The following is a 17615-nucleotide window of genomic DNA, read 5'->3' as shown; positions in this document are numbered from 1 at the left end:
AAATTCAGAATTCAGATTGAAATGCCAAGGCAAACAACAGAACGAATGTTACTTTGGGTGTTTGGGCAAATGGATTTTATGGATTTAAGAGATTCCCGGGCATGGTGCTGATTGATCCGTTCCTGTCTGTGTATGTATACTTTTGTGCATGTCTAAAGCATGTGGTTAATTAATTACAGTCTTGACATGTCCAGATTAGCTCTTGGGAGGGGAACTGATAAAGGAAGAAGATCATTAATCTCATCCTTCCGCACAGACATAAGGTCTAAACACAATATCCAGTGCTTAATGTAGTTTTCTTCACTAAAGATCTGAGGTGGAAAATACATGTAGAAGCATTTAAATCCTCGAATAGTTTCCTCATTTCAGTAAAAAACTATTTCCGAAATTATTTTATTGTTTCAGTTTCCTTTCAAAGTAAAAATTATAAGCCTAACAAATTATCCCCCTGTTACCCATATTTATTCACCATAACCACAATCATCGCAGATGATAATCATATTTCTGCAACTACAGCAGAACCCCTTTTAGTGTCCCTCATCCTGAAACTGGGGTCCAACATGATGGGCAGGAGTGCAGCTGATAAATTAGCAAACATCACCCCCTGGTGGCAGGCAAAAACTAAACCATGAGTATTGGTTTCTTGGGGACTCACCACAGGTGTAGATGACGCTGAGGTACTTCCTGGTGCCAGCGTAACACGGATCTCCAAACTCTCTCGTGGAAGCTCGGATGAGACAGGTTTTCTTTCCCTGGCAGCGGTTGGTCAAAACCTGCAGAGCCACGGACGACTGGCACTCTGGAATAAAAACAGAGATGGGGAAACATATGTAATACTCTGTTGTAAAACCCACATCTCAGTAATGTCTATTCCACTGGATCATCAACTATAGTCTACAGAAAAATTCCACTAGCATTGTAAAATGTGGATTTCTGTTAAAAATACAGGCAAACGCATTTTTAAAAAAATGAAGATTTCTGTTAACATATTTTCTATATAAATGGACTGAAAGTCCAAACTACTTCCCCAATAACTATTATCAATTTACATTTCTTATGCTCTGTGTTCTTAGATGGCGTGACACTTACAAAGACACACATACACACACATCTCAGATCCCATGATGGAGTTTGTGTCCACATCAGACCCACATAGAGAACCTTCCGCAGGCCTTACATTGTCTAAAGGATATCTGATCCAATACATGTGGGTGTGTGAGTGTTTGTGTATGGAGACCAGTCAAAGTAATGGATACGTCTCTCATACATCATCGCTAAGCACCAGCCAACTCCTCTCCTCGTTTTTTGGCTTTGATTTCATTCCTTTATTCCATAATTGTAACACAGCTGCAGAAGCTGACATGGCACTTCTAAGCCAATAATCTGCAAATGAGTTAAGCAGCAAAGGAAATATAAAAGTACTCAAAGGTGCAGTCCCAGTGGAATTCCCATTCTACATATCTCCACATGACTCCAGTGACACTAAGGATAAAGGTGTGAGAAGCACTAATCAACTCCTGTTGTGGTCTTGTGGGAATGTGGAGGGCCCTTGGTTCCACATGGATGCTTCCCGGGCCCCCCACGGGCCATCTAACCCCTAAAAACAACACAAGGAAATGAGCCTTTGAAAATGGACACTCGGCTGTCTTGGTGGCCCACGCAGAAGGAGAAGTGCAGAAAAAAGCTATCGAGGGCATGCTGGCTAAGACTTGGTTCAAGTGTCAGCAAGCCTCAACAAATTATGGCTAAAGGTTAAATGTCATAGCCTGGAAGTGTTTGAGGGTAATCTAGCGGTCATGCATAATATCAAAATTGGGAATTCCTTGGATGGCCTGTAACCGTGCAGGCCTGTCTTATAAGCAGGAGACTTATTTTACAGTTTATGTTATATAACTAAATTGCGGGGAAATCTGTTCCATAAATCTTGTGTGGTTACAGGTCACAGCATATGCAAAGCATTAAGCTTCTCAATGAAGTAAGCCTGAATCACTGTTGGTTCAACTGGACACAGATCAAACGGGTACACCCCCAGCTGGAGCTGACATAGTGGAATTCCCAACCAGGATGTAGTGAGGTGAAAGCCTGTGGGAACCAGTGAGAGTAACTGGATATGAAGGACCATAACTCAAAGGTGGAATAATTCCTGCTGTCACTTAAAACATGTGGAGTAATGTAAAAAAAAAAAAAGTTCATTTGAATTCTGCCATCAGTCTTAAACTTATGGGAAAAACTTGGTTTCTAATTTGTTTATAATTTTTTTTAAATTATGAAAATGGCAACTCAACTTTGTTTTGATTTAGTAAATTACTAATTTTCTTACCTTACCGTTAAATTTGCAGTGCCAGACTTTACATGTTGAGCTGCATCCTGAGGACAGGACAGAAGTAGGACTATGGTACAAGTCATTAAGTACATTTGACGTGCAGGTACATCTAAGTAAAACCGCACAACAGATGAAAAAAGTTGCACGGTCACACGAGCCTTGATTTCTACTGCAGCATTCAGAGGAAGCGTCAGAATGTGCTTAATCTGTGCGTCAGAATTCACCCTGGCTCGTATCTAAGGTTCAGCCAGCTGATGGTGGCATAATGGTGTGAGGGATATTTTCTTGGCACATTTTGGACACCCTAGTACTAGTTGAGCATCATTTCAATGCCACACCCTTCCTGAATATTGTTGCTGACGATATCCATCCCTTTTATGACCGCACAGTAACCATCTTAATATGGCTGGTTCCAGCAGAATAACTCACCATGTCTCAAAGCTTAGATCATCTCAAACTGATTTCTTGAACATGTACTCAGTTGGCCTCCTCAATCCCCACTTCTCAATCAAAAAGGGACGTGGTGAAATGAGAGATTTGCATCATAGAACAAATCTGCAGCAACTGTGTGATGCTATCATGTTAATATGGAACAGAATCTCAGAGGAATCTATGCCGAAATAACACAGGTCTGAAAGCAAAAGGGGGTTCAACCCAGTATTACCAAGGTGTACATAATAAAGTGGTGAGGAGGCGTTTAATGTGAACGTTTATTATCCATATTAGCAGTTTATTATCTGTTTATGTAAGACAAACTGATAAGCAGTCTGTGTCTATGACAGAGATCAATGTTGTAACTATTGGCTTTTATTTCCTTTATTAATCACATTATATTTTTCTACAATATGTACATTTGTACTAGTTAATTTTATGATCACTGTTTATAGCAATATATAAATATATTACCGCCGTTACATAATTACATAATTTCCTTAGGGCTTAATAAAGTATTCTGATTCTGATTCAGTTCAATAACCTCCTGCTCTGACGAATGTGCCTCAATTTTCTCTGCCGCTCTTTTTTCCTGTCCGGAGGGCCTGACAAGCCAAGTCCACTGACAGACAGACCCCCATTAGCTGCACCTTAGATTCGCTGACTGGGTGATTAGCTGAGCACAGAGCTCACAGAAAATGGGGTGGGACTTAGAGGTTCAGGAGCTGATAGAGAGGATGGAGACACACATGTATTCTTTGTTCACCAGCTCAGCCACACACAGAATTTCTATGTAGTTTAAAAGAACACTCCCAAGGGCCTGACCTCCTCTGGCTCTCATTAGTGGTCTTAACACAGAGAGACAAGCATACAACAGTTCCCCTCTCTCTCTCACACACACACACATACACACGGCATGAATAACCCCTGTTACCTCTAACCTTTACCCTCTCCAATTTTCCAAGCTTGGGCCACCACCCCTCTATCCTCCACACACCCAACAAGGACAGGACTATAGCTCAGAAGAGTAGGCCCATAGTCAAGAGAAGCAGCATATGAGGAAAGGGAGGAGCTTCCTGGATACACACACACATGCACACAGATTCACATGCATACACAAACAAACACACACTTACTCTCAATGATGACTAATTACAGCAGGAAACATAAACTGAGGTCACACACAGAAAAGCACCTACAAGTACTTTTCTTAAAAGGAATTACACAGTTCGAAAAGTTACTGAGCTGATTTCCTAATACAATGAAAGGGCGATTCTGGGTGGAGAAACCACCTAAAGCTGTGTGATGTGGCATTTCATGTCATTCAATTGTTTTAAAAGAAAAAAAGATAATAATTTATCCAGTAGAAAGCCACATCTTGAGTTTCACTCATCACAGAGCACATGTATTAAGCCTGATGTCCTGTAAGGTTAGTGCATTTTCACTGTCATACATTCTGAGGTTGGTGTACAGCAACTGTGTGTTTTCAAATAAACGCAACACACCTCAGAGCACATACATATCCAAACACACAAATGAACACACACGTGCAAAGAGTACAGCAACCTTTCCTAGTAAATTGTCACTACAACCACCATAACAGTCCAAGTTTTCCACCCACGCACACCTTTCCTGGAATTTCAAGACAATGGATGGAAAACACTCGACTCCTCTTTCGTTCTGACTCATCGGCAATACGTATCATTTAATAGGGAGGTTTAACTCATTGTTGTGGGATTTAAACTCTTTGTGTAATAGAAGAGCGACTTTCAGATATGGTGATAAGGTGAAAGGATCTGCACACGCCAAATGCTTTCAGTAGATGTCAATGATACATTGACAGACAACCTTTTACCCAAGGTAACACCACACGCATTTACCCCAAAATGTTCTTTCACTTCTCTGGAAACATATTTTACAGCCAGACATAAACAATACTTTTCAAAAGTCTTGAGCCACCCCTCATATCATCACTTTTTGCTTGCAAGGAGCAGGAACTTGAGTTTTTTTTTAAGTCATCTTTAGCTATAGTAGTTTTTCTTTAAACATTGGCTGCTTTTTCACTCATTTTAATTGCAGTCCTCGTCCCGTTTTGTTGGTTAAGCCAATTAACACCAACCTTTGAATCATTCATGCATAAAAAAGGCACCTAATTCAAGGGACGAACCAGCATTGTGTCTACACTTAACAAACAACTTAAAATGTATCTTTAGGCACTTTGTTACAAGCAGCCTGTCACAAAAACACAAAGTTTGTGTCCATTACTTTAGCTGAATCTGCGATCAGAAGACTATTTAAAGAAATTATAAGAAATTTTGCCTAAAGGAGTTCGGGCTCTGTTTAAGAATAAAGGTGGTCATATTGAATACAAACTCTATTTTTGCCACATATGCTGTACTCCTATGCATGTTTCCAGAAATAACTCCAATTGTTTGTTATATTCTTAGTAAAATACAAAGGGCTTGATGACTTTTGCACAGTACTGTACAGAGGATTTTGCTTGTGTGGGTTTGTAAGGCGATAGCAAGTTATGTCACAATCATTCCAGCAAATCAGAGAATTTGGTATGTGTGCTATGTGTGTTATCACCTTAACCCTGCATGAGCTTGTTATCATAGAAAACATGCAGCCTGAGAAATTCATGATAGCCAGTATACAAATGTCATTGATGATATTTTTGTAAACTTTAGGAAAAACAGTCAACCAGTAACAATTTGTTGACAGAAATCTGTCAACTCAGGTCTTTCAGGACTGATTTAAATAGACAGACCTGCACATTTAACATAAATCTATATCTATATCAGCAAAGTCCAAAACAGCATAAACATGCTACTTATCTGCTCTGCATCTATTAGTGTCTGCAATAAATACAGACAGAGTTACAGTGAAGTATCTCACACCCTAAAAATGGAACAAGCAGTCCAAAATGGAAGTATTAAAGTGTGCAGCTGTGCACAATAATCTAGTATCCAACCTGCAAATAGACTAAAGTCTGAACCATCGTTTTCAAAGCACACACTCAAAAGGGAAAGCACAGTGGCCTTCCTTTTATTTTAGAAAAAAAAAACACACTCTAAGATCCTGCATGCCAAGCATGGGGGGCTATTTAGATGTCAAGAGGTATGTATCGTGGTAATGGGGCAGATGAGAGAGGAGGGCTGAAGCAGGCCCCTTTACTTTGAGGATTCTTCATCGCCGCCAAAAGCCGTCCAACTCCGCCACTCCCACCCAGAAGACAAGATCAAAGAATCCTTGTGTTGTGAGTACATGTCTATGTACATACTTGTTTTTTCCTGCTATACTTTTCCAGGACTTTTGCATTCAAAAGGAAAGCAGACAGTGGTTTTCCATGGCATAAATTCCTTGCGGCAAATCTAATTAAGTTAAATAAGTTGACTAGAAAATTACCTCCAGAAGACATTTGTTTGTTAGACAACAGCTAGCACAAGTTATCACAAAAAATTTCTGTCTATTTGGCAGGTGGCTAGTGTTAAATTGTCTAAATTTGTGCATCTAACAGTGTACAAGCAAAGCACTGTAATATTCCTTAACATTACACTATGCACAGCATACCTGGGCCGTGCAGTCAGCTGTGTGAGTTCAGCGGTTGATCCCACACCTCAGGCTGCAACTTTGCCAGGAAGGTTTGAGAGATTACCATAACCTATTCCGTTTAGCACATTTGAACCTGCATTTAAGGAAACTTAAATTCAAAACAGACACAAAACCAACTTGCGTTTACAGCGACTGCCAACCTCAAGATTAATTCAGACATGCAGAACCACAAATACACACATGCAGCTGAGGCTCCACGCTGCTTCGGGAGGGTAAAAAAAGAAGGGGGAAAGCATTTAGAAATAATTAACAGTGTTTGTCTAAGCTGTCACTTAAGACATCCTCACTTCCTGCTCCAGGTGACATGAGAGCCACATTAAAGATAGAGATGACAGGGGAAATCCCACTACAGCACCACCAGACTGTCTGGAACAGCTCAGGGGGTGGTTGTGGGTGAGTGCAGTGTTTACATGCACACACATGTGTGTATGTGATGGAGAGAGGAAAACTCATTCTATAAAGTGGGCGAACAGCCGTTTGTGTGTATCTGAGTCTCCAGTCGACATAAACACACTAATGGTGAATATGTGATTTTTCAGTAAACACCACGTCTCCCCTGCTTCAATTAGATTTTTGATCAATACTCAGAGCTACTGTATTTAACCCCAGAGTCTGAAACCATATCTGAAACCAGCCCTGTCTCACCTGCTACACCTACTTGCCACATGTCTGGTCCAATGCTTCCTCCTTGTACAGAGGAAAAGACTACCTGACAAAAGGGTCAAGGCCACCACAACAGCACCTGTGGTTAAACTAATACTAATAGTTGCCACGGATCCAAGTTTAAAGTCATTAACATTCCTCTAAACAAGGCCAGGGGTACATTTGGGTATCCCATGCACTCACACATGCACATAACAAACATGCATACTTGGAGGGAACTCAATATGTTCCTTTTCAACAGTCCAAACTCAGTGCTTTTGATGACAGGGACATCTGATCTACATTCCTCCTCATTCCCCTGGCAATGTGTGCACGTTAGTGTGTGTCTACCTGATGCTCAGTGGTGGTTTTCTTTATCTCAAAATGCTCCGAGAACAAGATGATGAAATGACAAAAGGTAAATTGCTTCTAAAAGTGAAATTATCAACCAGTGATTGTGGAAGAAGTGCAAAGAGGTTTGAATAGATGACATCAGGGATGGGTGTGACAGACCAGTGTTTGCTCTAGAGCCTCTCAGTCAAAGAAAGTGGAGGAAATGAAGGAATGAAGGTTTCCAAACCACAACAGCATCTCAAGGCAATATCGCCCACGTCAAAGACATTTCATGAAGGGGGGATTCAGCAGGTGTTTTGAACCTGACTGTATTTGTAGTTCTCTTTGTGGTTCACTGGAGTTCGAGTCCAGGCGTGTAACGCTCATTATTAAAACCTTTTCATTTTTCACATCTGCTCAATGTAATGACACCTGAATGTTTAGATTATGTCTTCGCTGCAAGGCATTTTTGTCTTTTAGCAAAAAAACGGCGACCTGAAGTTGCACTCTTCCCATTCATTAATATGTATAAGAGCATTAGCACGACAAGGAGACTCTTTTTAACTACATGCAAACACATGTAGGCCTGATTTGCAAGCCAAGCTAGTGTCTTGTTTTATGACTCCTTACTTATTACTCCTCCCCTGACCTCGGACTGACCCCTAAATTGATTATATGAGGAATGATACAAATGTGCAAAAAGTGCCACCTTTCATGAAAATACATGACACAATCACACGATCGAGGCACCTTTGTAAAAAAGGAAGTCATTGAATGATCACGAACTATTAAAAAAAACTGCCAAAAAATACAGTTTTCAAGAGCGAAGTAGATTTTTAAACACTGCATACTTGAAGTGACAGAAAAGGAAAACAAGAAGGTTTCTCACCCACTGATGGAGACCTCCTGTGGAGAAGGGGACACTCGAGGGTGCCCTGCAGAGTTCGGCCGAACATGGCGGAGTAGACGGCGATCTGCATTCCCTGTTTGCAGCTTAGCCTCATCTTATCTTCCTCACAGACCACCTTACTCTTATACTCATCTGTGGATACAGAGAGAGAAAGAAGAAAGCTTGTCAACCAAAGAAAAATTATTTAATAATATTTGATATAAGTTTTCATTTCCTGGATATTTGCTGATTAGATACAAATTAGAACCACTAAATTAGAACCTCTGCTTAGCAGTTTATCATATGCGCAGAGCACAGACTCCATTTTTCATTCGGAGTAATGGGCATGAGACAGAGGGAGGACAGATTGGTGGACATGTAGAGCCATGCAGAGGCATTCCTCTGACACATCCACCCAAAGTGACCTGTGACAGCAAGAAGTAGCTCCACTGGCCTGCAACTAAAAACACAACAGCAGAGTGTTTCTATATCCATGTGGGAAGTGGAACAGGAATGCAGAAAAGAAAAGTGAGAGAGAAAGCAAAGAAAATGTTCAGGACTAGTTTGTTATACTTCTTTGTGATGGACTCACTCTTGTTCTGTCTCAGACCCTCCCTGTTCTCCTTCACTAACACCATCCTCTAGCCACCTCTCTTTTCAGAGGCAGTGACACCTGCCCGTTGCACCTCACTAACACCCCATGCAGCCTTTCTCTCTTCCCCCCCGAGAAGTCATTGGTTAAGTGACAGTGAACAAAGAGCTGCTGATTGGTCCTGGGGTCCAGTGGAGAAAGGAACAAGTAGGAAAGGCAGGGGGATCAGTGGATTAATGCTGAGTTGTGGGCACTCTTGTGTGAACTTTTGCACAGCTCAGTGCGGCTCGGCTCAGCACAGGACTGAGCGACGAATGAATACTAGAATCAGGGTGGGATTACTGCACTGCTGTGGCTCCCCTCCGGAGTGATACTCTTAACTTCCTGGATCACAAGGGGAACGATGGACAAGGATAAACAGCGAGGCACGCAAAAAGCGGGGGTTTTTTCAGATAAAAGAAGCAGCACAGAAGGAAGTCACACGGATACTGATGCCTAAATTAATGCAGACTTTATAGAAAAATTATAGAAAAGGTTTTCCCTACAAAAAGTAGTTAAATGAGAAATACATTTAAATACTCTTGCCAGGTCTGACCCCCTTATGCTCAAGAGTATTGTTTGGGATTTCCATCTGAAACAAAAAGCTTAAATTTAGTCAGTAGCAAATGCAAAAGTGTGAGGCTAGAGTGAAACAGCGTCAATATATGAATGAGATATACTTAAGAAAATTTTGACCAGCATTAAAACTATGTGTCTACCTGCTGCAAAGTATATAAACGGGATAAGCAAAGTCACAGCATGTTTTTCCAGTTGAAGACCAAACGTTACTATTAACAGGCTGCCATATAACGGTCAAGCTGCTGAAACAGCAAAATGCTCCTTACTGCATGCTACCATGAATGTCATCCAAGCCAAGCCATACCAACTTTATTTATAACACACTTTAAAAACAGCAACCACTGACCAAAGTGCCGAACATACGAATAGAAATACATGCTAATAAAAATAACAGAAAATAAGAGAATTAAATTCAATCAGAAATGACAGATTAAGATGAAAGATGGCCTCTATAGTTATAACATATTATAGAAGGTCTCCAGTCACAGCTGGAGAGGTGTTAGCTAGCTCCTTCCATCTGAGGTTTTTTATAACAGATACAGATTAGACAGCCACGATCACAACAGATATAGTCTCTTCATCCAGTGAGTATGAGGCTATAACATATGGTTGTCAGTGTCCAGTACTGATTGATGCAGATTCAGTATTGCCTGTGCAGCCAGCCTTATTCCTCAATTGTTGCCAATATACTTGATTTCAAATATATAGCATGTCCACTAATTGACATAGTGCTTTATCATGACAAACAATGGCACTTTGGCTTTTGGGTTAGCTACACATACCACATCCTGATGCTAGATAAAGTAAAGAGTCAGTAAAGAGTCCAGCTGTGTTGGAAAAACCTATTATGAGCATCTACTCTACGGGCATGTACCTCACAGAATGATGAAAAAGCATAATCATCACCTGTAATATATTAAAAAGTATAGCTCAGCCCCAATTTCTATTTCAAATTCAGATATTTATAAGTGGCTACAGGGGAGAGCCTTGGTACACAATTTTAAAGGTTGATTTGGGATTTCCTTTGATTGTTAGTGTACTAGTTTGGTTTTGACCTGACACCACCCTTGTGTATTGTGTATTGGCGTTGTGAGGGGGGGAAACAAAGAAAGAATGGTTCAAGCACAGGGAGGGACAGAGATTTTTGTCACTGTCACAACGCGGGGCGACGAGGGACTTACTCGGTCTGCATTTGTACCAGACAATTAGGTATTTACTGCTCCCAGGACACTGGTCCGTCCCAAACACGCGGCTGTTGACAAGGACTTGACAGCTCCTTCTGTCTTGGCACTCGTCCTGCATTTTCTGAAGCAAAGTGACACAAAACGGGAGAAGAACAAAGGCACGTTTAGAGGGAAAACAACAAGCCAATGATAGTGAGACCAGCAGCAAAAAAACCCTAAAACCACTTCAAACAGGTTGCTTATAGCTATTAGGGTATATGGCATCAGTTCACCCACTTCGTTTTCTCATGTTTTAGCCTGCTATAAGCCCAGTGACCAATCCAACACACAGGAATAGCTGAAAGGTTTCAGTTCAGAGCCTCCCTTAAATTAAATATTAAAAGAGTTGCATTAGTTATGAAAAAGCACGGAAAGAGACATGAATTACCACTGAAATAGTGCCGGGGTAAGATAACAAACGTAATTTGTGGACTTCCACCTAAAAACACACTAAATAGACAAGAAGGTCCTCACTGTGGTGCCAATTAAGACTAATACGTCTGGAAATATACTTTTTGTTGTCAGCAGATCTAACAAGAAAACCAAATCAAATAATGAAACAATAAGCACTGAATGAGAAGTCTTATTCTTCTGTGTACGTCCACTGTATTACATAAACAAAAAAACACAGTAAACCACTGAATTGAATTAGCTGTTACATTAATAACATGCACATGGCTGGGTACTGATCCATGCTTGCAAACAGGCAGTAAATGCAATATTTGATCCTGTTTGTTACAAAGTATATTTAAGTTTGTGTTTTTTAAAGAGCGATATCTTTAGGAGAAACGACCACATGTGTTCGTGCTGAAGAATTAATTATGTTGCAAAGTGATGGCCATTGTTGGTCTCTTTTATCAGACTGCTTCAGCTCCGTTTAATCCACATAGCAACAAATTAAAGTCTTTTCACAGCTTTTCAAATAGGAAATAAATAAGATCACGCTCATTTTTGAGAGGATCTCCCCGCCACACACCAAAATTCCCCTTTTGAGCATGAATCTGGTGACAACAAGTAACCTTAGAAGGCTCAGTGAAGGTGTTCATCTTCCCAGACAAGTTTCAGTGCCAACTGTGTTGACAGTCAGAAAGAATACAAAATAAGACAAAGCTTTTTACTGAATACACCAAAGAATGACTCTACATATCACAGATTAAGCACACAGCAAAGGCTGAATTTTCACATCCATCAGACTACATGCTGAAAATCTAAAAAAAAAGATATTATTGAATGCTATTGCCAAAATTTCACTGTGAGAAAGTTATGTTATGTTAATTAAACAATTATGAACTCAGTTACTGGCAGACAGAAATGAATTGATTAATCTGCCTTTTTACAGCAAAAATTCTAAATATTTGCTACTTGCAAAATCTCTATGGTGTAAAGTTTGATTGCACAAAAAGTAATGAATCAGTATAAATGGGATTTGAAAATAATTAGGTTAAAAGATAAGGACAAATGTCACTTGGTCAACCTGAGGCATCACTAAACAAGCATTAGTAGATGGAGGCATTCTTTCTGTAAGGCCAGCAAACCAAAGGTCACGAACAGGTGGTGCTCATGTGGGTGGCACGGCAGTCATTCTCTCACTTCGACACAATGCAGCCTCTGTGTCTGTGCATTCATGGCAGCCCTATCTATTATGGAAACGGAGGGTGTTTGATGCTAAAAGGCAGGGGAGCCTAAGAATAAACCGAACAACTGAATGAATGCCGAACAGGATGTGTTTGTGTTGGTGCTGCAAAGCAGGTCTCCTTGTCCAGCCGCATCCCAATTTGGGAGAGGATGCTAAAGCAAAGACCCCATGAAATCGCTTTGTGTCACAGGAACATACAAGCCTGCTTCCTCTTTAGAGAGTGTAATTTGCCGGAAAACGTTCCCACAAAGCATTACATAATCGTTGGTTCTCCAGAGTTTAACCCTTGGCTAATTTGAACCTTTTACAGAACACTTTCTCTCAACCCAAAAAAGAAAGGCAGTGCATTAAGAAGTGACTTACAGAAGGCGGGATGCCAAATGTGGGAGGAGATTCTTTATTCTTAGGAAAAGTCTGGTAAATACACAGTTGTGAATAATGATGATGTAATAGCGCAAAAGGAATGAGCCTGGCTATTTACCTGTAGTGCAGTGGACACAGAGCAATATCGATCATCCTCCTGAGCTTTATAGGAGCTTAGGAGGGCCTGGTAGGTCTGAGGGCACTGCTGGGGATCAGAAGCACCTCTTCTTCCATAGAAAGCTGACTGGATGGTGATGGTGGCACGCGAAGGGCAGCGCACCGTCAGGAAGTCTCCGTCACAAGCCCTCGCTGTGTAGTTCCTCAACACTTTGGACAGATAGCCTGTGAGAAAGCAAGAAAGCAGAACCGCAGACATTCATTTATTGCACATTAAACAGTACCATCTGTTGATAATTAATTTCTTGATACTTAACAATTTTAAGCATTCTCGAGTTGTATAATTTTATGATGCACTACTTAATCTCTTATTCCATCCCATTTCCATATGCAGAGAGTTGTAACCATGCTAGCCTAGCCTTCATTTAAAGAACTACATCACTGCTTCCAGCTCAAAGATGCCTTTAAAGCCTTGACTAGTGCAGCAAAAAAGAAAGTAAAGATTTATCTTATTCAGCTGTAAGTTTTAGCCCTTTTGTTATCGCTACAGAACAAACTGCTGTGTTTTATATTATAAAAACATGTGCAAAGTATGATTTTTAAAACATGAAACTATTATTCTTTTATAGAAAGATTTTGCACCGGAATTGAACTGAATTAATATTGATCCAAGAACAATTCTGAAACAAAGTCTTTCTGGAATGACCTGTCGTCTCTTATTCGTAAACCTTTAATGTCCAACTCCACATGTTCGATATCTATTAGCATCTCATTTGTTTGCTGGAAACCATGTTTTCTTGCACTATGCAAGGCAGTTCATGTGAATAGACATGTTATATAACCATTTCATGAAACAAGGAACTCAGATGCTGCTTCAAATTAAAGAAAAGGTTTCTTTCTTCCATTAAGAGTCTTCGAGAGCTGCCACTCGGCTGTCAGTCACTCCAGAGGACTCCTCACAAAGCCACCATTAACATTCCAGTCTGTGAGAAGGAAACAGATAAAGAAGAGAGCTGATCCCTTGGCCGCTGCCATATAATGTCTTTCTCGACCGTCTGGCTCATTTATGAGCTGGCTGCCAAAGAACACTTTGCTTCTTCCATTTGAAAAACTGGCTGGAATTGTAAAATCCAAAATTTAAGGACTGAGTTAATCTCTTTTCTCTGAAGTTATAAAGGTCTGCCATATCTAAAAGGAAACGCAGCCACTTTTTGTTAATCCAGGTGGTAAAATATGTTAAAGAGCTACTTTTCAACAAAAGAAAACACATTCCAACGTAAGCTCAGCCTTCTTTCTGCAGTTAATGCTCTGCAAACATGTTTACAGAGGAGTAAAGTCACACATGTTCACACACAAAGTGGACGCACTCTCATTCAATTACCTTTATTTGGTTAGGGTTTGGTAGAAAAGAGGAAATAACACCAAGACAGCGTTCATTAACACACACATTAGCAGATGTGGACTTGCAGAACATACACACAAAACACACACATTGTGCCCTTATCACCATGGCCACAGATAAAGAGGCAGAGGGGAAACAGGAGACAGTCTTGGGTGTAGAAAGGTCAGCCTCGCTCTAAATAGAGATGGTTATTAAACCACCATTTCTCACAGTAACCGGTTTCCACCTGTGGCTGTGATGTGATAAAGGAGAAAAGGTAGATGTGCCATAATACTGCGATGGTATAGATCACTTTTAAATTTACTACTGTAACAGCTGTATATATTACCTGCATGCATTTGGGTGATTCTATCTTTGTGAGATACTAAGTTGTTGGGCTGTGGTTAAAAGAAAAAAACACAAAACATCCTGAATAATGAGCACGTAAGCATTTGGATTTGCATGTGGGGGACTCTTTGCCTAAATTTACAATTCAGAGGCTCTATAAGACATTGTTGAAGTGCTAGGTTATGTATGGTTAGCCAGAGTATAGGTGGAATGATCAACTCAGCTGTTAAAATAACTAAAAGAACTGAACTGATCTGAGTTTTCAGAATTTAGGTTAATAGGCTGTTGAAATTTGGGACTTAAGAAAGATAATGGGCAAAAACAGAACAAAAATAGACCCAGCTTGTTTTACATATATGTAAAAAGCATTAATGGTATAGATAACTGAGGAAAAAGTTTATAATTGATATCGCTGAAATATAGCAACTAGCTAAACTCATGAATAAGATATTAAAAGACAATACGTTTGAATAAAAAGCTGGAAATGTTTCTAAATATATGGGACAATGAAGGTAAAAAAAATAGTTCTTGGTATGATAAGCATGATTTAATATAAAAGTATGGATAATCTAGTTAAGTTGTCATCGAAGACCACAAACAAAACTGTTACCTAACCATAATGGTTAAATAGTTAATAAATTATTAAAAATACCTATAGTATGGCTAACAGTTTAAAATGCTTATCTGGATTATAAACTGTCATTATTTTCACAAAGAGTATAACAGACTGTTGGCAAACAGTATAAATTAACAATTGATGAAAACAAGGAAAAGGAATTACATTGATTTCTAATACAAACAAAATTGTTAGCTAACCATAATGGATTAATATGTGAAATTAGTCACAAATTGTCATGTAATTACAAGTAGACAAATAGTACAAATGGTAAGGTAATAGGTAGAATAATTGAAATGTTTAATAGCTGAGAAATGGTGAGATATAGTGGTCTGATACAGGATGATACCGGAACTAGAATTCAGGCTGTATTTTTTTAAAGGGCATTTAATGCTTTTAGTCTGAAAACTATCTGCATTCACGTGTAAACCCCCCACAAACAAAGCCTACAAACAGTAACCGCACGGTCTGATGTCAGTACAGGAGATAGGCACACACCTGTGACTTACAAGACAAAATCTTTGTTTTATTTGCTCACACACAGATGCAGAAACAGAGTTTATGAAATCTTCACAGTGCAAGGAGTTTTTCAGTGACCCAAACGGCTAAAAAACACACACACAGAAAAAGCTGATAGTAGCTGCAGCTGTCAGATAAATTAGAATTAGGTGTGTTTTATAAATTACACTTTTCACATCATTATTGCCCTTGATTCTTTTAATTCTTTGGTCTTAGCTCTAATCTCCTGCTTCCACACACACACACACACACACACACACACACACACACACACACACACACACACACACACACACACACACACACACACAACCACACAGGTCTGCTTTGCATGCCACATTCCACACAGGGTGAGAGGGAACTTGGCATTCCCCAAGCAGTTGGACCACACACACATAAATACACACACACACACACACACACATGCATGCAAAACGTCAACACAAACAACGTGGTAGGAACAAGCCCTGCTGTTTGGATCCTGAAACCAGGGTGTGGGTGATGGTGTAACAGTATCACATTATTAGGAACTGGTTCTTGGCAAAGTGCCGTGACAGACCACGATTTTGCGCGGCCCTCCAGCTACCCAGGCCTTGGCTGGGGTTGTGTAGCCATGGAAACATCCGAGGTTACGAAAGGGGTAAATGAGAGGGGACTGAGGATAGATAAGTGAATTTGAACGGACCACTCGCAGGAGGAGTTTCTTGAGAGAGCGATCCTTGAGCAACAGTCTGAGCACCGCAAACACATCGATACGCCTTCCTCCACCCGACAAAAGGAGGACTGTGAGTAAAAGGCAAACAGATTATCTCACACAAAACCCTCAGGTGCCTTCTAAAGAATCCATTTTTTCTCCACCACTACACCCTCCCTCCACTCTGCCTCGCTCTCTTCTTCAAGATCGTCATCATTGTTTCCATTACCTGTTGACTGAAGCCTCATTTTAAGGACAACAAATCAGACGGCGTTAAGGCACCTGTGTGAACTGCCCAGCCAATGACAGGTGTCCCTCAAAGGCACAAGGCTCGACAATGCTGCAGGAACACCCAGGCGTCTTTCCTCCTCCCTTTTCCCCTGTGTTCTTTTTCATGTGGGGGGCAGACTCCCTATTTAACTAGCTCTCTGCCCTTTTTCTTGACAAAAGCGCTGCACTATTATGTCTACTGGTTTGTTTATTCTCTCATTAAAAGACAGGAGGCTGTGGCTCTGATGCTTCACGTGTAAAAACAGCTCAACTCTTGTCATGAACTGAATTGAAAGGCTAATTTAACGCCTGCACAAGTACACACGGGGATTTGTTAACAGCACCTGTCTTTTTATTGTCCTACACGAATAGGATTTTGTCACATTATGCAATTTATCCCGGTAGCAGGAAATAATGTCCACTGTCACAGCCAGTCATGAAGCATAAAAACAGAGGCTCTTGCGATTATTAGCCCCCTATATCTGGTCATGTGATGACCCTTAAGTCTGACCCAGGGTTGGAGCAGGTCACGTATGATGGAGATTAGTGGTGGTCTGCTGTGTTGTGTCAACATCACATAACAAAAACCCCAGCTGGCATAGTGGTTCTCTCAAGGGATCAGTACTAGTACGCAAACTAGTGCATATCAAATGCCTTTGCTAATTTACACCTGGGTGTGGGTAAACAAGCTTAAAAGATTGCCTTCATGTCTTGTACAAACTGATGAAAAGCTTATATAAAGTGCTCTCACACAAGCTGGAGCCTCAGCTGAAATCTTACCTGTCTCACCTTTCAGGTCAGCCTAAGAGGAAGCTAACTAATTCACTTTTGGTACACTAAGCTGGGGTGTTCAGTGTCTGCTAAGAATGAGCACGACAGGTACTTCTGACATGAACTGAGGGGAAGGTGGAGGTGAATAAAAGAGAGGGGGAGCGGTTCGACTACAAAGTCTGTCAGTTACTAATGCTCAGGGCTTTCCCCGGTTTTTGAAAGACGCCGCTTTT

At 40.5% G+C, this 17615-nt stretch overlaps 1 protein-coding gene across 1 annotated transcript in view; it reads right to left on the bottom strand.

Moving 5' to 3' along the window:
- The window catches only part of eva1aa (eva-1 homolog A, regulator of programmed cell death a), a 73122-nt gene that overhangs the window by 40040 nt on the left and 15467 nt on the right, over window positions 1-17615 (bottom strand). The window contains exons 2-5 of the mRNA XM_085432013.1: window positions 12785-13008; window positions 10626-10749; window positions 8235-8387; window positions 656-799 (exon numbers count right to left, since the gene is read on the bottom strand). Of these exons, the coding sequence (XP_085288139.1) occupies window positions 656-799; window positions 8235-8387; window positions 10626-10749; window positions 12785-13008 (645 nt within the window). The remainder of the gene's footprint in view (window positions 1-655; window positions 800-8234; window positions 8388-10625; window positions 10750-12784; window positions 13009-17615) is intronic.

Source organism: Copadichromis virginalis, linkage group LG15 (assembly GCF_057382275.1).
Source record: "Copadichromis virginalis isolate Kocher_CV1m ecotype Utaka linkage group LG15, C_Virginalis_male_GT1.1, whole genome shotgun sequence".
Taxonomy (NCBI): Eukaryota; Metazoa; Chordata; class Actinopteri; order Cichliformes; family Cichlidae; genus Copadichromis; species Copadichromis virginalis.
This window is presented reverse-complemented; position numbering and strand designations above follow the sequence as displayed.